At 44.5% G+C, this 22,826-nt stretch overlaps 1 protein-coding gene and 1 long non-coding RNA gene across 2 annotated transcripts in view; one reads left to right on the forward strand and one right to left on the reverse strand.

Annotated features, from left to right (window-relative positions):
- Positions 1-22,826, reverse strand: part of LOC137563312 (long-chain fatty acid transport protein 2-like) — a 59,182-nt gene that overhangs the window by 3,811 nt on the left and 32,545 nt on the right. The window contains exons 4-9 of the mRNA XM_068275606.1: positions 17,099-17,223; positions 16,371-16,565; positions 13,774-13,864; positions 6,507-6,705; positions 3,285-3,382; positions 926-1,056 (exon numbers count right to left, since the gene is read on the reverse strand). Coding sequence (XP_068131707.1) covers positions 926-1,056; positions 3,285-3,382; positions 6,507-6,705; positions 13,774-13,864; positions 16,371-16,565; positions 17,099-17,223 — 839 coding nt within the window. The remainder of the gene's footprint in view (positions 1-925; positions 1,057-3,284; positions 3,383-6,506; positions 6,706-13,773; positions 13,865-16,370; positions 16,566-17,098; positions 17,224-22,826) is intronic.
- LOC137563313 (uncharacterized) lies at positions 13,800-19,009 on the forward strand. Its single transcript, XR_011030317.1, has 2 exons — positions 13,800-13,885; positions 18,636-19,009. It is a non-coding gene; the product is annotated as an uncharacterized lncRNA (long non-coding RNA).

Consider the following 22,826-nt stretch of genomic DNA (forward strand, 5'->3'; position numbering starts at 1 on the left):
AAGGCTTTATAAACACCGGTATTTAAAGTAAAAAAGAAAAAAAATGCTGATAATATAAGATTCCTAAAAGATGGGGCAGAGAGCTAGATTGTGGATGACTGAATAAAGGCTGAGATATTAACCCTCCTGGCGGGAACCCTAGCAGCCGCAGAGGATCGCATGGCCCCGGGAGGATTTTTTTAAAAATAAAATGTGTGGTATATGCTTAAGCTAGCACTTGGCTAGCTAACTATGTCCCCCAAGTTTTGCCGCTCTCCACCGATCCCCCCCAATCGCCACCGTAATACGTACCCCCCAGGGATCCCATGATGGTGTAGCCTCCCAATCAGCGCCGGGCTTAGCTATGGGGAGGATCGGGACTGCGCATGACGTCGATGACGTCAGACGTCATGTCCGATCATCGCCATAGCGAGGAGTGAAGCTGAATGGTGACGCTACAGCTGTCGCGGGATCGTGGAGGGGTAAATATTGCCGGCAGCGGGGGGTTTAGTTAGGTGCGGCTGGCCTTGGGGGACATAGTTAGCTAGCGAATTGCTAGCTAAAACATAATAAACACATTTTATTTAAAAAAATCCTCCCGCGGACGCAGCGTCTGAAACTGCGTACCGCCAGGAGGGTTAAATGATTACTTTTGCTTCTGTCTTTACCAATAAGATATAAATACCTGTACACTGAGTGTTGATATTAAAATTAGAAGCACATATACAGTATACTGTAGCTATTCTCTGACTACTACAGACCCATCTTCATTTTGGTAAAAAAAAGAGCAATATTAATTGGGAATGCCTGAATTTCTAGTGCTTCTGGAAAATTATGATGTTGGCTCCACATATTTCTAATACACATACAAATTGCACTTATGATCTTGATATACATTTCTTGACTGGGATATTAATATATTTGGTTACATAGAAGAATCTCTTACCTGTACTCTCACAAAACGAGGTCTGGCATAATTAGGTAAGTATTCTACAACTTTTGTATATAACTTTTCTCCATCAAATGATTGTCCTTCCTTAAGTTTAATAGCTGCCATTCCAATTCTTCCTTCATGATCTGAAAAATGAATTCCAAATATCACTTAATTGGTTTTGATTCTAAAATAAAATCCCACACAAAGCTTCACAATTTTATTCATAACTAAATACGCAGTTTAAAAGCATGTCCCTCCCTTGCAGGAGTGAGCTCTCCATGGAAGCAGTGCTGCCCAGTGAAACATCCGCTCCTCCACACACACCAGACCCCAGGATTGCTTCTCATTCAGACTACTCGAGATACATATCCCATATTTATTTCAGTTGTATTGGATGCATTGCGAACTATATGATAATTCAATTTTCCATGATAATGATTAAAACCTCGTACACATGCCTGACTTCAATCGGCTGAGGCGCCTGATAACGACAGCCTCAGCGGACAATCAGGTGTGTGTACAGCACTCGATGGCCCTGGACGCCCAACCCACAAGCCATTTGCTAGACAGATCTACTCAACCCCAGCGATGCCAATTTCCCTGCCGATACCATTGTTTGCGCGCTACCCCGCCCACCGCATAATGCCCCACATGTGCCGCTCGCTGTCCCTCCATCACCCTCCCGCATTGTTAGCTGCACAGCTGACACTCGTGTGCAGCCAGGCCCAGCATTGTCGCCCAGGCGACAGGAGTTGGAAGTGTGTACAAGCCCTAAAACACCACCCTCTTATTAATAATAATAGCCACATGTTGTTCCTTTATGGGGAACATAAATGGTTTCTTTTGAATTTATATCGTAGCATTGTGTTGTCATGCTCCAAAAATCGAAAACGGCTATTTAGCCGCAAGATGAAATGGACGCGCAGGTTCATCCCATTGTAGCTTGGTTACCATTATGATTAACCTTCCAAATCGGCGCCGTTCCTGAATTTATCGGTTTTTATAACGGCTATGATTCGAAATATAATAGCCGTATACTAAATGTCTTTCATATTTTGTTACACAAACGGTAAGGAGGGGTCGCAGCATAAGAGGAGAGCTGTGGCCGCAGATCGGTGGGGAGGGGGGAAATTCCCCCCTCCCCTCCCTCACCTCGGGCTCTCCTCTCAGCGCTCCCCTCCTGCAAGCAATCACTGGTGGTGCTCGTGGCAGCCACGGCAGTGGCGCCAGGCAAGCTGAGCACATACCTCCTTCTGGCCTCCGATCACTAAGAGCTTCATAGAACTTCCTGTTTACACAGGAAGTTCCATAAAGCACTTAGTGATAGGAGACCTCCGGCCAGAAGGAGGTATGTGCTCAGCTTGCCTGCCACCGCCGCGGCTGCCACGAGCACCACCAATGATTGCTTGCAGGAGGGGAGCGCTGAGAGGAGAGCCCGAGGTGAGGGAGGGGGGGGGGATTTCCCCCCTCCCCACCGATCTGCGGCCACAACTCTCCTCTTATGCTGCGACCCCTCCTTACCGTTTGCGTAACAAAATATGAAAGACATTTAGTATACGGCTATTATACGGCTATCAACCGGCTATCAACCATTGAACGTTGCCATTAGACATGAGCTTTGCGGCAACACATGCGTCCATTTATAACTGTGGCCAGTATTCTCGTACCGTCCAAAAATCGATCATAGCAGCCGGCCCCTCCTCACTGTGGCTCCCGAGAAGCCATGCGTGTCTGCACTCTGTTATTATGTGCCAGTAAACAAGAGTTTTTAAGTAAGTGCATCTTGTTAGTGCAGTGTTTTCAGCAGTGTTTTCAACAGTGGGAGCAGACTGTCAGTGGATACAATCAGGTGTCCACTTCCTTCCCCCGTATCCAGGAAGTCCAGCTGACAGACCCTGGAAAGCAGACAGAGAGACCTGATGTCACTTCCTGAAGTGTCCCAACGGTGTTTGTACACATGACCCGGAACTTTGAGCGGCTAATAATGGAAAACGGGCGCTGCTATACTGAGCGACTGTGGATCTATCCCTTACCCACACACCAAACTGTAAAGCTATACCTTTTTTCCCATGCTCACTTCTTTATCACCAACCTGTGGACTAAGGGATAAAGGGTTCTGTTCAATTGCATGCATGCTGTTGCTTTGGGACCTATAACATAGCAGTATTGTTGTTATGGGAACATAAGCCTTGATTATAAGCATTGAAACATGGCTATAAAGTATGTAAAGTTGCATGCAAAGTGGCAAAAAATGTACTTGTAAAATGTTGTGCAAATGCAATGATGTTATGTAATTGTCTAAATTTGAGTTTTACTTAGAGCATCATTTAGTGTAAAGACAGCCATAGCAGTAAAATTAGTGAATACTTACGGGGAACTGGAACACCATATACATTGGCTTCTTCAATGAAATCCGTCATTCCTACAATATCTGCCACTTCTGTGGTTGCCACATTTTCCCCTTTCCAGCTGTAATGAAATATATGCCTTCTTTAAAGTGAGCCTGAGGTGAAAATGAACTGATGAGATAAGCAATTGTATTTATCCTCCTATTCCTAAAAATGACTCTTAAATATCCCAAGGTTTTACTTTATATTTAAACATTTACAAAGTAGATATCAGGCTTGATTCACAAAAGCGTACTAAGTGTTAGCACGCCAGTGAAAAGCAGCTTATCACGTGCAAACTGCCTCTTCGCGCGCATTAGTGCGCATAAAGTTTTGCGCGCATAAAGTTTTATGCGCCCATTAAACCCTATGCGACTTTCCGCGCGCACCGGACTTTGCGCGCAAAACTTTGCATGCGAGTTTGTTCCTCAAAACGGTGCTAACCTACTTAGTGCAATGGTTATCACGCCCTAAAGTCTTTAGGCATGCTAAGTAGGTTAGCACCGCTTTGTGAATCAAGCCCATAATGGTTTATTGAATCTGCTCAAAGGCAGTCTATTAAGTGTGCCAGAATTAAAATACATGAACTATTGACCTTTTTATATCTCCCCCCCCCCCCTGCCCTCAGAAGTTTTATTTTGCCATGAAAACTTTTATGGCTGTAATTTGCTTATCAGCAAGGTTTACTATATTCCTGACTAGGCACCTACAAGAGAGAGTTGTCACTTAGAAGCCTGAAAAGTAAAAAAAGAAAAAAAGGCTGGTTATTAATGTTTTGCTTTGTACATACACTTGTTTATCTCATCATTTCACATGTTGCCTCAGGAACACTTTTGAGTGTATCCAAGGCGGCGCGGGGGGCAAATGGGACAAATAGTAATGTTCCCTGCTCTATGCCATGCCTTTGTGTCCCCTCCCCCGCCACTCTCAGCCCCCCATGCCATGCTGTGAACCCCTGAACCTACCAACATTAAAGATAATCTGTACTCTAAAATGTTTACAGCAAAAAGCATACCATTCTATTCATTATGTTCTCCTGGGCCCCTCTGTGCTGTTTCTGCCACTCTCTGCTGCAATCCTGGCTTGTAATTAACAGTTTTAGGCAGTGTTTACAAACAAACTAAGCAGCTTGTGATAGGCTCACATAAGCAGAGTGTGTGAGTCATACAGAGCCTGCAGGGGGCCTGCAGAGGGTGTGTATCGCTTCTATCCAATCACAAGCAGCCCTGCACATACCACACATTCAAGCCTTAGGCCCCATACACACATCAGACCATAGTCTTTTGAAAATGAAAGATCACAGACCAATCTTACCACCCTTCATGTAGTATAAGAGCCATACTCTACACAGTCTTTTCTATGGAGCTGAACTCCACATCAGAAAAAAATCTTTGCAAGATGCTGCACACACAGATGCTGTGCAGACACAAAAGATCAGTATCTGCCAAAGATCTGTTCCTGCCAAAAATCCATTCCTGCAAATTGCAATGATGGTCTATGAGATCTGCAGATCATCATACACACATGATTTAACTGACATTCATCTGCAGATCAAGCAGTCATCTGCAGATCTGAAAATCCATCCTGGTGGATCTGATCTGCAGATGAATGTCAGTTAAATCATGTGTGTATGATGATCTGCAGATCTCATAGACTATCATTGCAATTTGCAGGAATGGATTTTTGGCAGTAACAGATCTTTTGCAGATACTGATCTTTTGTGTCTGTACAGCATCTGTGTGTGCAGCATCTTGCAAAGATTTTTTTCTGATGTGGAGTTCAGCTCCATAGAAAAGACTGTGTAGAGTATGGCTGTTATACTACATGAAGGGTGGTAAGATTGGTCTGTGATCTTTCATTTTCAAAAGACTATGGTCTGATGTGTGTATGTGGCCTTAGCCAGAGCCGACAGAAGGAAACAGATTAGATCATATAACAGAGATAACACAGCCACTGTGCAATTAGGAAAAGCTGCAGTAAGCCAGAGAACATTAGAACAGGCAAAGGAACTTATAGGATAGAAGAACTAAGGCTGAAAATTTTGTTACAGAGTCTCTTTAAAGGCCATACGAGTCCAAATAACTAAAAAAGGTAAGTACCTGAATTGAATTTGAATGCACGGAAGACGACATCCGCGCCCTCCGTGCCGATCCGGCGATTCCCCACAGTTCAATACACCCCCGGGCCGCTCCCGACCCCACAGCCAGGGTCGGGCTCTCCTGCCTCCACTAAAATGGCCGCCGGAGCTGGTCTCGGCTACGCAGTCCGCACAGACGCGAGTGCCGCTGTGCAGCTCTAGGGCCTCCCCCCGATCCACACTACAGGCTGTTTCCTGTCGCGTGGATCAGGGGGAGGCCCTAGAGCTGCGCAGCCGCACTCGCGTCTGCGCGGACTGCGCAGCTGCGGCCAGCTCCGGCGGCCATTTTAGTGGAGGCAGGAGAGCCTGACCTGGGCTGGGGGTCGGGAGCGGCCCGGGGGACTAATGAACTGCGAGGACCTGGTGGAACGGCACGGAGGGCGCGGATGGCGTCCTCCGTGCATTCAAATTCAATTCAGGTACTTCACTTTTTTTGTTATTTGGACTCGTAAGTCCTTTAAGCTTGTCAGTAGAATTACAGGGGAAGGGGCGTCACTTGAAGGAGAGGGATTCCTGCAAAATGCCCCCTCTGGTGTTAGGTACACCCCTTCCCCTGCTCTGAATAGCCAGCTCTGCCTTTACCCCGCCTCCAACTCACCTCCCTGCACTCTGTGCTCTATGATGAGACACGCGGAGCCAGAGCTGCAGCATTGTGACCCCGGGTCGCAGACATTTTTTTCCTCCCTACAACAAAACTTGCCCATTGGGGGATGGAGGAGGGACGGAGGAGCGCCGGGAGTGCCGGGATCGCCCCCCTCCCCCAGATCAAGTAGTATGTTTTTTGTTTGTGGTGCTTTATAAATACAATAAATAATAATATTATTTCCAACATAACCAATCTGATTTCTGATCGTTTTTCTGATCGATTTTGTGTAGAAGTGATCTGAAATCAGATTGGATCTGTTGGAAATAATCGATTCGACCATCAATCTGTCAGAAAATTGCATTGTGTGTACCAGGCATTAGGGTCAGGCCAGGTTTGGGGTTCTCAGGCAGAAGAGATCATGCCAAGGTAGAAGGAATGAAGATACTGAGGTTGTGTTAGGAGTCTAAATATTGAATTTCATACCGAAATGTGTCTCCTACACGATCCTGGAAATAGATAAAGTTTTGCCTATCCATCATAAGCAAGTCTCCAGTGTTAAAATACAGATCTCCTTTTTGAAATACATCTCGTAGTCTCTTCTTCTCAGTTAGAGATGGGTCTCCTGCATATCCAGTGAAAGGACTCAAACGGGTAATTTTTGATACCAGCAGTCCAGTCTCCCCTGTGGTCAAATAATATTACTAATTATTCAAAATCATAAAAAAATCATGGAAAAAAAAATTCATTAATGATGTTAATTATTTGGTAAGACCACTGTAGAGGGAGGTCTGGATAAGTAGTGACGTACAGAAGACTTAATCAATAAATGTACTGTAGTAGCATTAAAGAGACACTGAAGCGGAAAAAAATTATGATGTAATGATTTGTATGTGTAGTACAGCTAAGAATTAAAACATTAGGAGCAGAAACATAAGTCTAATGTTGTTTCCAGTACAGGAAGAGTTAAGAAACTCCAGTTGTTATCTATGCAGGAGAGCCATTGAGCTCCACAACTTTTCAAAGTCGCAGAGAGCTCTGTCTTCTGAAGCTTGTTATCTCAACTATCAGTCACAATATTTTCTTTTTCTCTGTAGAGGACAGGTCAATAGTTCACTGGCCTGCTCTGTAAAATCATTTACAATGATGAGTAGTGTGTAAACTGCAAATATTAGAGAATGATGCAATGTTATAAAAAACACTATATAACTGAAAATAAAGATATGAGAATATTTTCTTTGCTACTAATGTTCTAGTAATCATCCATACTTTACAATCAATTTATTATATAATAATTTTTTTTCGCTTCAGTGTCTCTTTAATTTTAAGGATACCAAATTTGGTTAAAGCGGATCCGAGATGAAAAACTAACTATAACAAGTAACTTGTCTATATATCTTATCTAAAGTTCAGATAGTTTACACAGCAAATATAGATGCAAACAGCTTTAATAGAAAATAATTATTTCTTCCTGTGATACAATGACAGCAGCCATGTTGTTTGTACACATTACACAGAGGCAGGCTTATCTGTATCTTGATCACTAAGCCTGTGAAAAAACCTAATCCCCCCTCCTCCCCTCTGCCTCTGAAATCAATGGCTAGTACACCTCCTCCTCCTCCTGCCCAGATTGAGCTCCCATGAGCCCTTGCTACTGCCAAGGCTCTCTGAAAACCTGCGTGCGTGGTTTATTTAGTTTATAGGGAATTAGAGTATTAAAACAAAAACAAAAAAGTATTTGGCTTGAGGAATGCCCTATAAACAATAGGAAAGGAACACAATTATGCAATGAGTAAAAGTTCACCTCGGATCCACTTTAACTACATTAGAGCAAGCTGTGGTGGGAACCTTCTGACCTCTTTAAAGCGTGCCTGAACTCAGAACTTCCTCTCTGCTCTAAAAGATACGCAACAACCAGGGGCGCCTCTAGCCATTTTGTCACTCCAGGCGAAAAAACCTGTGCGCCCCTCCCCCCCTCCCATGAAAATAATCGTAATGCAGCAATGTTTCACCATAAAATAATCTTAATGCAGCAAATAATCGTAATGCAGCAATCTATCACCAGAATGCAGCAATCTATCACCAGAAAATAATTGTAATGCAGCAATTTATCACCAGAAAATAATCGTAATGCAGCAATCTATTACCAGAAAATAATCGTAATGCAGCAATCTATCACCAGAATGCAGCAATCTATCACCAGAAAATTATTGTAATGCAGCAATCTATCACCAGAAAATAATTGTAATGCAGCAATCTATCACCAGAAAATAATCGTAATGCAGCAATCTATCACCAGAAAATAATTGTAATGCAGCAATCTATCACCAGAAAATAAACGTAATGCAGTAATCTATCACCAGAAAATAATTGTAATGCAGCAATCTATCACCAGAAAATAATTGTAATGCAGCAATCTATCACCAGAAAATAAACGTAATGCAGTAATCTATCACCAGAAAATAATCGTAATGCGCCAATGTTTCTCCAGAAAATAATCGTAATGTGGCAATTTTTCACCAGAAAATAATACGAATGTGCGCAGCGTTTCACCAGAAATTAATTGTAATGTGGGCAGTGCTTCACAGGCACCCCTGGGTACAGGAAAGGGAGAGGGGGGCCGTCTCACCCAGCTCTCTCTGCTCAAGTGAGACGTCCTGTCAGATAACACACACTGCTGCTTCTGACCCTCGTGTCCCTCTGGCTGAATCTAGCGCGCTCTCTCTTCTCTCCCCCGCTCTGCTGTCCATCGGGGTATGCAGGGGGGCACAGACTGTCCATCTCCTAAAGTAAGGGGCCAGAGAGGTCAGCAACATCCAGCCTGGCATCTACGTTACTCCAGGCATGACTGGCGGTGGGCGGGGTTAGGGGGCGCGGCTACATGCAGTAAACACTGCGTCTGTGGCTGGTTAGAGGAGGAGAGGCGTGGTCCCTGTCTATTGGCCGGCCAGCTCCAGGGGGCAGAGGGGAGAGACGAGAGTGCGGTAGCACGCTGCACTCACGTGTATCATCACCCGGATGGCTGCTGGCTGCCGCTGCCGCTGCTAACAGGAGGACGGGGACAGAGATAAAATATACAGTAGTAGCTGGCTGCAGGCGGCCGCAGCTGCGCCTTATGATTGGACTCCGCCCCAAGCGACTGCCTATATTGCCGATGGCAACAGGCGCCCCTGGCAACAACATAATAACCTTTAAAGAGAAACATTTCTTTGTTACAGCTGATACAAATCCTAAAATAAATCTCCAGTGTTTCTACTTCCTGCTTTCATGGAAGCAGACATATTGTTAACATCCTGTGCTTTCAAATGAGCTTATCTGCTGTGTCAGCGAAAGACTCATACACACGCTCAACAGCAGTCTTTTATGGAGCACAATTGTTGAACAACTTTTGTTGTGAAACAACTAAAAAAGTATTTTGCTATTGTTCAAAAAGCTGATAAGACTGATAAGAAGTCAATCCAACAGTTCATTTGACATCTCATCAGTCTTATCAGCTGTTTGAACAATAGCAATAGGCTTTTTAAGCTGTTTAAACTTGTTTCACAACAAAAGTTTTTCAACAATTGTGCTGCATAAAAGTCTGCTGTTGAGCATGTGTATGGGCCTTAACACAGGGGATAGATCAACTAACAACTAGTGATTAGACACAGATGAGGGGGGATTAGACAGGCTAAACTCTCTAAATACATGCAGGGTGAATTTCTCTGTTTTCTTCCTGTCCTGTGCAAGAGTTCAGGTCCACTTTTAACCCTTTCTGGACCAGCACCCTCTGCCCCTTTAAGAACCAGAGGGTGCTGGTCCCTTAAATCGCCGCTTCCCGACGAATCGCCGCAATGATTCGACGCTCCCGACGAGCACGCCGCTCTGTCCCCGCCGCAGGCTGCTCTCTCTGCCGTCGCTATGACGGCAGAGCGCTGTGCGCCGGTCAGGAGCCGCTTTCATTGGCTCCTGACCCTGTCACTCCATGTAAGCCAATGAGAGCGGCTTACATGAATGACAGGGCCAGGAGCCAATGAAAACGGCTCCTGCCCGGCTCACAGTGCTCTGCCGTCATAGAGGCGGCAGGGCAGCAACGAGCGGCGGGGGCAGAGCGGACCGAGCGGCGGAGACGGGCAGGGACGCACGGTGAATGGGACGTAGAGTTTACGTCCGGTCAGGACCGCAGCGCCCCCTGCCCGACGTAGATTCGCACTCGCTCGGTCCGCAGGTAGTTAAAGATACTAGAAGTATGAGTAATATGCAAGGTATCATAGCAGTGCAGTTTCTAGGCTAAAATGCACCCAGGGCGAGGGTGTAAAAATTGCGCCCCCCCGTATAGGTAGCCGGCTATATGTCCCCCCCGAGTATAGGTGGCCAGGCATAGGTGAGCCAGTAAAGTTGCCCCAAGTATAGGTTAGCCAGGTAGTTGACTCCAGTATAGGTAGCCAGTATAGTTGCCCCCAGTATATGTTAGATAGGCAGGCACCCCCCCCCCCCCGGTATAAGAAAAGGTGGGGGGAAAGGCTGCGCGTCCCTAAACACATGCCGCAATTGAATGGTTAATCGCACAGGCATACACCGCCTCTGCTAGCCTGAAAAATGCAGTTAGAAAAGTTAGAAAAGTAGGTGCCCCCAGTACAGGTTAGCTAGGTAGGTGCCTCCAATATAGGCAGCCAGTATAGTTGCCCCCAGCATAGGTTAGATAGGTAGGTTCCCCCAGTATAGGTAGCCAGTATAGTTGTCACCTGTATAGGCTAGCTAGGTAGGTGCCCCCAATACAGGTTAGATAAGTGCCCCCAGTATAGGTTAGATAGGTAGCTGCCCCCAGTATAGTTTAGATAAGTAGCTGCCCCCCAGTATATGTTAAATAGGTAGCTGCCCCCCAGTATAGGTTAGATTAGGTAGGTGCCCCCCAGTATAGGTTAGATAGGTAGCTAGGTGCCCCCAGTATAGGTTAGATTAGGTAGGTGCCCCCAGTATAGGTTAGATTAGGTAGGCGCCCCCAGTATAGGTTAGATAGGTAGCTACACCCCAGTATAGGTTAGGTAGGTAGGTGCCCCCAGTATAGATTAGATAGGTAGCTTCCTCCCAGCATAGATTAGATAGGTAGCTGCCCCCCAGCATAAATTAGATGGGTAGCTGCCCCCCAGCATAGGTTAGACAGGTAGGTGCCCCCCAGTATAGGGTAGATAGGTAGCTGCCCCCCAGTATAGGTTAGATATGTAGCTGCCCCCCAGTACAGGTTAGATAGGTAGCTGCCCCCCAGTACAGGTTAGATTAGGTACGGTGACCATACGTCCCGCTTTACCCGGGACGCGTCCCGCCTTCGGGGGGCGATGTCCCAGGCTGCATGAGGTCCTGGGAAACGTCCTGCTTTTAGCAGAGGGACGTCCTGGCCTCGGGACTCTGGCCACCGTACAATGAACTAGCCGCAGCGTCTCCTAGACATACTGACATGTTTGCCCGCAGTGCGTTTATTTTGTACTGACATGTTTGCCTCCATTGCGTTTATTTTGTACTGACATGTTTGCCCGCAGTGCGTTTATTTTGTACTGACATGTTTGCCCGCAGTGCGTTTATTTTGTACTGACATGTTTGCCCCCATTGCGTTTATTTTGTACTGACATGTTTTCCCCCATTGCGTTTATTTTGTGCTGACATGTTGCCCGCAATGCGTTTATTTTGTGCTGACATGTTGCCCGCAATGCGTTTATTTTGTGCTGACATGTTGTCCGCAATGCGTTTATGTTGTGCTGAAATGTTGCCCGCAATGCGTTTATGTTGTGCTGACATGTTTGCCCCCATTGCATTTATGTTGTACTCACATGTTTGCCCCCATTGCGTTTATTTTGTACTGACATGTTTGCCCCATTGTGTTTATTTTGTGCTGAAATGTTGCCCGCAATGCGTTTATTTTGTGCTGAAATGTTGCCCGCAATGTGTTTATTTTGTGCTGACATGTTGCCCATTGCGTTTATTTTGTGGTGTCTGGGGTATCTGTTGCTGCATTTATTATTTAATGGTCATAGTTGGCTGTGTTTGCTGCTTTGGAGTTATGGTATACTATTAAATAGCATCACACAGTTTCTGCACACCCATGATGCGAATCCTCGTTTGACCACATCACGGCGTAAACACTGCTTTCTTATGCCTCGCTGTTGCATCATTACGTTAGCTCCGGCCATAGAATGTTATGGCCACGCCCATTTTTCGGCGCGGCAGGCACCACATTTTTCACTGTGGCGCGCTGCGCGTGGACTGCCCTCCCCGGCCCTAGAAACGGCCGTGTGGATGACCTTAGAAGGTTTTGTTGCGCCTTATCAAGTGTTACATATATAGAGAGTGCTTGGGGGGGAACCAATAAAACTAGCATCGGGGCCCATAGCTCCATAGCTACGCCACTGCTTCCTTCCTTCCTCCCTCCCTCCCTTCCTTCCTTCCATATCTAGGACTAATTCAATTGTTGCAGAAGATTTGAAAGCATTTGAAAGGCACAGCAAATGTTTGTATAAGTGCAGTTCAGAATGTGCAGGTAATAGATTTGTATGGCTCCGATTTGATATGATCATTTTCTGCTTCGGCTTGTGCAGACACATGATCATGAGATCAGAGCCTTGCAAATCTATCACCTGATCAAATCGATCACATTCTTCTCTGAGTTCTGCTACACAGGAGCAAGTCTATTCAGAGCGAGGTATTGATGTGGGAAAGTGTTAGCAAACTATAGGGCTATCCTCAAAGTGAAACTTAAGCGAAAATCTGTTCACCTACTTCTAAAAATTACTTTTATGCTGGGTACACACGTTGCGATTTTCCACTTGATTAGCGGGATCGATCATTTCAGAAATGTTCGATCGGGTCTCGATCGATACAGCCGTCGATTTTGCAAACTTAACATGCAAAATCGATGGCTGTAACGATCGAAACCCGATCGAACATGTTTGAAATAATCGATCCCGCTAATCGAGCGGGAAATCGCAACGTGTGTACCCAGCATAAGGGTCCATTCACACTAGGGATCTCAAACCCTCGTAAAATCGCTAGGATTTTGCGGCTGCAATTTTTTCGTGATTTGCACGTATTTTTCATTGTACATTTTCGAGATTTTTTGAGTGATCACTATTCACTTTCTTTTTAAATATTGCAATCGCTCTAAAATTGCATTTGCGTTTACCGCAAATCGCCTGCGATCGCGGCAGTGAGATCATTGCTATATATTTTTAGTTACACTAGCGCTTTTAAAAGCGATAACAATTGCAGGCGATTTGGCGAACCGCACTAAACGCCCGCAAATCGCTCTAGTGTGAATAAGCCCTTAGATATCTCACAGTTTTATGTTAGGTTTAAAAACTTTTTTAAAAAGTGCATTTATTGTTGTGCCTCAGTTCAGTGAAACAGTCTGTTGCTTATCTCTGAGTGCTAAAATATACGACCTATTGACCTTGTTATCTAAGCCCTACTCTCAGAAGCCCAATTCTCTGCTAGGAAAGCTGTAATTCCATATCAGTGCAGAAGTCTATAGTGGACTGGGTCTGGACTGGAGTAAAACTGTCAGTTGCATAGCTAAATATTAACTCTTTCAGGCAGAGAAAAAAGAAAAGTAACGTATTTTGTGTGCATGGCACTGCACATACACATGTCTATCTCATCATGTCACATGTCACTTAAGCTTCCCTTTAAGAGGATTTTAATTTCTTCATGAAAGTGAAATTCGACTGTGAGCTATAAAAAAACGTATTAATGCACGCTGATTAGGCTGATAACTAAAAATTACCTTTTGCTACTTTGATGCAGTGTCCTGAAGAATCTCGTACTGGTTCATCCTTTTCCACATCATATTTGACCAGGGCAAAAGGCCGTGTACCCTAAAAGGCAACACTATATTTGTAAGTATATCTCGCAATCCTAGTAAATGTTTTGCTGAAATTTAACCAGAATTTATTGTTGAATGATCCATCTGATCTTCTTTGAGATTCACAGGAAGAATATATATAGAATTTATATGTACTAATTGTAGACAGTGTACAAATCTATTGCAGGGCTGGATTTACACATTTTCCTCCTTTAAGGCAACTTTCCTGTGCCCTTACACCTTCCCTTTCAAGTGCAGCCCTATATCTGTATCTCGCACCCTCCCTTTCTATGTGCTGCACCTCCCTCCCCTTCCATGTGCAGCACTATATCTGTATCTCGCATCCTCCCTTTCTATGTGCTGCACCTCCCTCCCCTTCCATGTGCAGCACTATATCTGTATCTCGCATCCTCCCCTTCTATGTGCTGCACCTCCCTCCCCTTCCATGTGCAGCACTATATCCATATCTGGCACCCTCCCCTTCTATGTGCTGTACCTCCCTCCCCTTCCATGTGCAGCACTATATCCATATCTGGCACCCTCCCCTTCTATGTGCTGCACGTCCCTCCCATTCCATGTGCACCACTATATCCCTATCTCGCATCCTCCCATTCTATGCGCTGCACCTCCCTCCCCTTCCATGTGCAGCACTAAATCTGTACCTTGCATCCTCCCCTTCTATGTGCTGCACCTTCCTCCCCTTCCATGTGCAGCACTATATCTGTATCTCGCATCCTCCCATTCTATGTGCTGCACCTCCCTCCCCTTCCATGTGCAGCACTATATCTGTATCTCGCACCCTCCCATTCTATGTGCTGTACGTCCCTCCCCTTCCTTGTGCAGCACTATATCTGTATCTCGCACCCTACCCTTCTATGTGCTGCACCTCCCTCCCCTTCCATGTGCAGAACTATATCTGTATTTCGCACCCTCCCCTTCTATGTGCTGCACCTCCTTCCCCTTCCATGTGCAGCACTATATCTGTATCTTGCACCCCCCTATTCTATGTGCTGCACCTCCCTCCCCTTCCATGTGCAGCACTGTATCTGTATCTCGCATCCTCCCATTCTATGTGCTGCACCTCCCTCCCCTTCCATGTGCAGCACTATATCTGTATCTCGCACTCTCCCATTCTATGTGCTGCACCTCCCTTCCCTTCTATGTGCAGCACTATATCTGTATCTCGCACCCTCCCATTCTGTGTGCTGCACCTCCCTCCCCTTCCATGTGCAGCACTATATCTGTATCTCGCATCCTCCCATTCTATGTGCTGCACCTCCCTCCCCTTCCATGTGCAGCACTATATCTGTATCTCGCACCCTCCCATTCTATGTGCTGCACCTCCCTCCCCTTCCATGTGCAGCACTATATCTGTATCTCGCACCCTCCCATTCTATGTGCTGCACCTCCCTCCCCTTCCATGTGCAGCACTATATCTGTATCTCGCATCCTCCCATTCTATGTGCTGCACCTCCCTCACCTTCCATGTGCAGCACTATATCTGTATCTCGCATCCTCCCATTCTATGTGCTGCACCTCCCTCCCCTTCCATGTGCAGCACTATATCTGTATCTCGCACCCTCCCTTTCTATGTGCTGCACCTCCCTCCCCTTCCATGTGCAGCACTATATCTGTATCTCGCATCCTCCCCTTTTATGTGCTACACCTCCCTCCTCTTCCATTTGCATCCCTATATCCATATCTCACATCTTCCCCTTCTATCGCCTCGATTCATAAAAAGCAGTGCGATGAAAAAAATCTTGTCGGGAAAATACTGCACTCGGTATTCTCCCGGTCTGTGTGCTAATTCATAAAGATTTCCCCAGCTGCCTTTGAAGGTCGGTAAATTACCGCAGCCCATTGAGCGGTAGAGTAGAGCAGTGTGGCGATTCTCTCTATTGCCCTGCACAAATGACTCCACAAATGACTCAGACAGATGACTCGCACAGACTTTCCCTGCCTGCACAAATGACTCACTCAGATGACTCACACAGACTTTCCCTGCTTGCTCAAATTACTCACACAGACGGCTCTCTCCACAGATGACTCAAACAGACTTCGGCTCCCTGCACTTTGCATTCATCAGAGCTGTCGGTAACTTGTTAACGCCTCACTAAAGGTGTCGGTAACTGCCGCCAGGCTTACCGCTTGTTGCAGGCTTTATGAATTGACATTTGCTGACAATTTACTGACATGTGTAGGAGGTAACTACAGCCAAGTCTGTAATTTATCTCCCTGGTCGGTAATGTCAGCTTTTCATGCAGGAACAGCCTTGAATTGACAAATTTCTAAGTGGTCGGGAAAGTCTGCTGTTTTCAGCATTACCGCATGAGGTAATGCTTTATGAATCGAGGCCAAGGTGCTGCACCTCCCTCCCATTCCATGTGCAGAGGCGATTCTGTGCAGTGTGACATCAGCGAGCCCTGGTTTTTGTTACCAGCGATCTCTACAGAAAGTGGGTCTATACCATATGAAATGTTATATACATGCCTACTAGTAATGAAAATACTGATTCTCACCTTCAGAAAGGCATTGTATCTGCCAGTTGCTCCTATTTTCCCGGTATAGTTGAAGAAGAAAGCATTACCCTCTGTTGCTGCATAGAATTCACAAATTGTTATACGTCCAAAACGACTGATGAATTCCTTCCAGACATCAGACCTGACACCATTGCCGACAGCCATCCGGACTTGGTGATCTTTGTCATTGTCTTTCTAGAATACAGATAGATGTTGGCTAATCAGTATGTCTTTAACATTAAAGGATCTACATTATTTAATGCTGACTAATGTGACTAAAGGAAACCTGTACTTGGAGGGAAGTGAAGGTTGCCATCTTTATTTAATCTTAAAAAATGCTACATTTGTAGCTGTTACGTTGATCCACTCATTTCCCCTCTGCCTCTAATAGTTTCTTTGTGACTAACCCAAGCAAGCAGATCAGGTGATTCATGCAGGACCACACTGACAGCATGTTACTAACTAGCTGATGTGTGACTCCGAAACTATTGAGACCACATATCACCCTGTCTGTAATGATGGATTTTAACTGTAGCAACAATGGGTGCCTTTGACCCCTTTGTGAAAAATGATGCTTCCTGATAATGAGACCACCACCATAATAAGAACAAATGCAGCAGTCAAAGTTTCGACAGACACTTTTGGAGTTGTGGTAAAAGTGGTGATGTTGTAAAATGTAGGTCTAGTAGGGCATTACATTCTATTTTGTGATTTTTATGTTTTAGTACCTTTGGAGTGTTGCAGAGGTATCGCAGAATTTCACCTATGTATTGGAAAGATGTAACATTGTATTTCCTGCAGTCATTCCAGAATTGACTAGCTGAGAATTTGTTTCTTATTACACATGTGGCTCCTAGGAAAAAGGAAAACATCATTAATAACATCTCTCAGTAGTAGAAAGTGAATCTCAGTAAATCTACTTCACTGAACCAGACTGGCTGGGATTTGCTTCATCAGGTGGGTATTTGCAGTACAACCAAGACTAGTCAACAGGTCTCTATGGGCCTCATTCATTATAACATACCGCGGCTGTCAGCGCTGGTTACTTCAGGCAGCGCGAGTTAATGGTAATGTGCGCATGCTACGCGCAGCATTTAAGTTTACCTTGTGTTAGTTTAGCGTGCACACTACGCAGAGAGGACCGCATGTAGTGTGCGGTCCTCTCTGCATGCTTACAATTACCTCGCGCTGCCTCAAATAACCCGCACTGACAGCCGCATTAGTTATAATGAATTAAGCCCTTTAAAGAGGAGCTGTCAGCCATACTATCTCAGGAAAAAACAAACAAATATATAAGTAGATAAATACTTGCTCTACTTACATAACATATGTATTGCACTGTCCACGTTATGATTCCTGTGAATTTTATAAAGGAAAACTATAGAATCCTATTCGAGACAGTTTCCATATTTACTGTGGCTATTTTGAAGCCAGTCCTGATGTAATATCCGCCCTTAGTCTCCTCTGCCTGATTTGCCCGCCCTTCACTATAGAAAGTGCATTGTTTCAGCCTAAGAAATTTTGGCTAATCAGAGAGGAACAGGGGTGTGGGAGGGGAAAACAGGAGGGAAAGAGGCTTCAGCCAATCAGGCTGCTTTAGTTAAGCCTGAGGGGAAGTAGAGACGCAAAAAAAGACAACCCAGCATGCCCTGCAACTTCTCTTTTGTGTACCAAATTTTCTTTGTACCAAATAAGAGTTAGGTAAACTGAGTGGGGAATGATAATTTATCAACAAGAAAAGTAATGGTGATTTTAACTTTTGGATTGCCTGATTAGCATCCTTCTTACTTGTTTACCAGATAAAAATAAAGAATTGATTTTATGCCCGACAGCTACTCTTTAACTCTATTACCAGTCCATCTAATCAATGGAAACATCCTTGTTGGATCAGCATTCAATGGTGAATGTTTTACTTATTATGATTTTCTCTCATCTGGATTTAATTTTGTTTTGAGCAGACCAACCTTCCAATACAGTATGTCTCATTGTCAAACTGCTCAGTCAGATTTTAGTTTTTCATCACAGATGTAGTGTGAAGGCTCCAGCAGAACTACATTCTGGCGTACAATTACAATTAAATACGTCTCCCAAATTCTTATTGAATATACAGTTATCCAATCTGCCTTGCCCATAGAATCACTCTGAACCTCTTATTTCATACTTTCAGAGATAAGATAACAATCTCAGCAGTCTGGGCAGTCTGTGCTGTTTTTTAGGCTTAGCCATTGGTGCACCACTCACCTAACTAATAAAGTGTTGCAACAGGACAACGACCCAAAGCATAGAAGCAAATCAACAACAGAATGACTTAAACAGAAGAAAATACACCTTCTGGAGTGGTCCAGTCAGAGTCCTGACCTCAACCTGATTGAGATGCTGTGGCATGACCTCAAGAAAGTGATTTACACCAGACATCCCAAGAATATTTCTGAACTGAAACAGTTCTGTAAAGAGGAATGGTCAAGCATTACTCCTGACCATTGCTGCGCGTTTGATCTGCAACTAAAGGAAACGTTTGGTTGAAGTTATTGCTGCCTAAGGAGTTTCAACCAGTTATTATAGCCAAGGGTTAACATACTTTTTCCATCTGCACTGCAAATGTTTACATGGTGTTTTCAATAAAAACATGGAAACATTTATTATTTGTGTGGTAGTAGTTTAAGCAGACTGTGATTGTCTATTGATGTGACTTAGATGAAGATCTAATATATATCTAATATATATATTCATTTTGTTGTATGGTGAAGATTTTTTGAGTTAGTTTTTGCAACCAAACCCTATCATGATCCACAATATTTTCTGTATAGTTGTGTGTAGAGCCAGAAATAATTTTTTTATAGTTTTACATGGACAAAGCAATAAATTAATTGACGTTCTCTCACAAGATACAGTGTAAAGTCTCCCAAATAAAACATTTAAAGGTCAGTCCCGTCACCGGCATCCAAACCCTGAAGTTTTTAGTAGTCCAAGGTGGTTGGATAATCTCTCTTTCTATACCATTTCTTGACAGCCACTCACTGCTGTACATTCAATATTAAGAAGCAAGGAAAGCCATATACTGCACATACAAAACCTTCCGTATGTGTGCAGATCTACACTGCTTATTGCGAACACTAACAAAACTGCCCTTAGAAAACCTGTCCACAGTCATGGGAAGGCTGGATCAATGGATACGCATACACAATGCTAGCTCCATGCCACCGCTACGTGTACAAGGCACATTAATACCCTGTGCACTTACATCATTGATGGCAATGTATTTTGAGGTACTGCCCATTTGTCAACAGTTGTTTATTCTTTCTACACTCTCTTGTGTATAGTTTTGAAGTCTCTCACGGATGGCTCAGCTAAGAGAAGACAACGCCCTTTACACTATCTGAGCACAGCATAATTTCACTGCGAATGCTATGGCTGCATAGGGTGCGCAGGGCATTATACCACACTCTGTGCTCATTCATTTAGCTGCTTTGCTGTAGCAGCGCAGCTTAGTGATTCAAGCCCAATTTGTGGTTTGTTATGCAAACATGACAGGATGATGCAATGTTATAAAATATATATATATATATATATACTGTATATATATATATATATACTGTATATATATATATATATATATATATATATATATATTATATACAGTGGGTTGCAAAGGTATTTGGCTCCCTTGAAGTATTCCACATTTTGTCGCATTACTGCCACAAATATACATCAATTTTATTGGAATTCCACGTGAAAGACCAATACAAAGTGGTGTACATGTGAGCAGTGGATCGAAAATCATACATCATTCCAAACATCTTTTACAAATAAATAACTGCAAAGTGGGGTGTGCGTAATTATTCGGCCCCCTGAGTCAATACTTTGTAGAACCACCTTTTGCTGCAATTACAGCTGCCAGTCTTTTAGGGTATGTCTTTACCAGCTTTGCACATCTAGAGACTGAAATCCTTGCCCATTCTTCTTTGCATAACAGCTTCAGCTCAGTCATATTAGATTGACAGCGTTTGTGAACAGCAGTTTTCAGATCTTGCCACAGATTCTCGATTGGATTTAGATCTGGACTTTGACTGGGCCATTCTAACACATAGATATGTTTTGTTTTAAACCATTCCATTGTTGCCCTGGCGTTATGTTTAGGATCATTGTCCTGCTGGAAGGTGAACCTCCGCCCCAGTCTCAAGTCTTTTGCTGTCTCCAAGAGGTTTTCTTCCAAGTTTGCCCTGTATTTGGCTCCATCCATCTTCCCATCAACTCTGACCAACTTCCCTGTCCCTGCTGAAGAGATGCACCCTCAGAGCATGATGCTGCCACCTCCATATTTGACCGTGGGGATGGTGTATTCAGAGTGATGTGCAGTGTTAGTTTTCCGCCACATATAGCATTTTGCATTTTGGCCAAAAAGTTCCATTTTGGTCTCATCTGACTAGAGCACCTTCTTCCACATGGTTGCTGTGTCCCCCACATGGCTTGTGGCAAACTGCAAACGGGACTTCTTATGCTTTCTGTTAACAATGCCTTTCTTCTTGCCACTCTTCCATAAAGGCTAACTTTGTACAGTGCATGACTAATAGTTGTCCTACGGACAGAGTCTCCCACCTGAGCTGTAGATCTCTGCAGCTCGTCCAGAGTCACCGTGGGCCTCTTGACTGCATTTCTGATCAGCGCTCTCCTTGTTCGGCCTGTGAGTTTAGGTGGATGGCCTTGTCTTGGTAGGTTTACATTTGTGCGATACTCCTTCCATTTCTGAATGTTCGCTTGAACAGTGCTCCTTGGGATGTTCAAGGCTTTGGAAATCTTTTTGTAGCCTAAGCCTGCTTTAAATTTCTCAGTAACTTGATCCCTGACCTGTCTTGTGTGGTCTTTGGACTTCACGGTGTTGTTGCTCCCAATATTCTCTTAGACAACCTCTGAGGCCCTCACAGAGCAGCTGTATTTGTATTGACATTAGATTACACACAAGTGCACTCTATTTAGTCATTAGCACTCATCAGGCAATGTCTATAGGCAACTGACTGCACTCAGATCAAAGGGGGACGAATAATTATGCACACACCACTTTGCAGTTATTTATTTGTAAAAAATGTTTGGAATCATGTATGATTTTCGTTCCACTTCTCATGTGTACACCACTTTGTGTTGGTCTTTCATGTGGCATTCCAATAAAATTGATTCATGTTTGTGGCAGTAATATGACAAAATGCGGAAAACTTTAAGGGGGCCGAATACTTATGCAACCCACTGTATATATATATATATATATATATATATATATATATATATACTATTATTTATTTTTTAATAAAAATATGAGTCTTTTCTTTCCTACTAATCCTCTATTATTTATCTATTACTACACATGCAATTCTTTATATCAGAAGTTTTTATTCACTTCAATGTCACTTTAAAGTATGGCCCTGGAGGGAAGATATTTGAAAGGATATGTGCAGAGAAAATAATTTTTACTTCAAACATCCAGCAAGATACAGGAATAAAAATAAGAACTATTCTGCCCATAATTAGGTTCAGTAAATTGCTCCATTATGAATAAAACAACCATGACAGGATCTTTGGACATCCTCACAGAGTAGAAGCCTAGCATAGGGACCTGTGAGAGAAATAATGTATAGGAAGAGCCAAGCCCGAATTTACATCACAAGAGCTTATAGGCACAGATGTTCTGACACCCTAGATTTTGCCCTCCATGAACCCACAAACTTCAGCTGAACTGCACTGAAAGTCTTTTGGCTGAATTAGCTTTCACCTTCCCCCTACTTCCCCAGCCCGGCGTAGCCACAGGACTCGAGCCCCTTAGTATTAGGTAACAAGAAGTACCCTCAATATTAAAGAGAACCCGAGGTGGCTTTGTATAACGTTAGTGGGGCACAGAGGCTGGTTGGGCACACTAACACCAGCCTCTGTTGCCCCATCGTGTGTGTCAAAGACCCCCCTGCTCGCCGCTATACCCCCGCAATGCTGGCGACACGCAGCGTGTCGCCAGCACAATGTTTACCCTAGCGCTGTCTGTCAGCGCCGCTCCGCCGCCTCCTCCGCATCGCCGCTACCCGCCCTCGTCCCTTCCCTCACGCTGATTGGAGGGAAGGGACGAGGGCGGGTAGCGGCGATGCGGAGGAGGCGGGGGAGCGGCGCTGACAGACAGCGCTAGGGTAAACATTGTGCTGGCGACGCGCTGCGTGTCGCCAGCACTGCGGGGAGGATAGCGGCGAGCAGGGGGGTCTTTGACACACACAATGGGGCAACAGAGGCTGGTGTTAGTGTGCCCAACCAGCCTCTGTGCCCCACTAACGTTATACAAAGCCACCTCAGGTTCTCTTTAAGTAGCTTGAGGTGTCCCCAAGTATTAGGTAGCTAGAGATGCCACGGGCTGAAAGGAGTCCTTGTCAGGGGAATAGAGTTGGGTGAGTAACCTGCCATTTATGCTCTGCTTGGGACTCTGTA

The sequence above is a fragment of the Hyperolius riggenbachi genome, chromosome 3 (assembly GCF_040937935.1).
Source record: "Hyperolius riggenbachi isolate aHypRig1 chromosome 3, aHypRig1.pri, whole genome shotgun sequence".
In the NCBI taxonomy this organism is placed as follows: Eukaryota; Metazoa; Chordata; class Amphibia; order Anura; family Hyperoliidae; genus Hyperolius; species Hyperolius riggenbachi.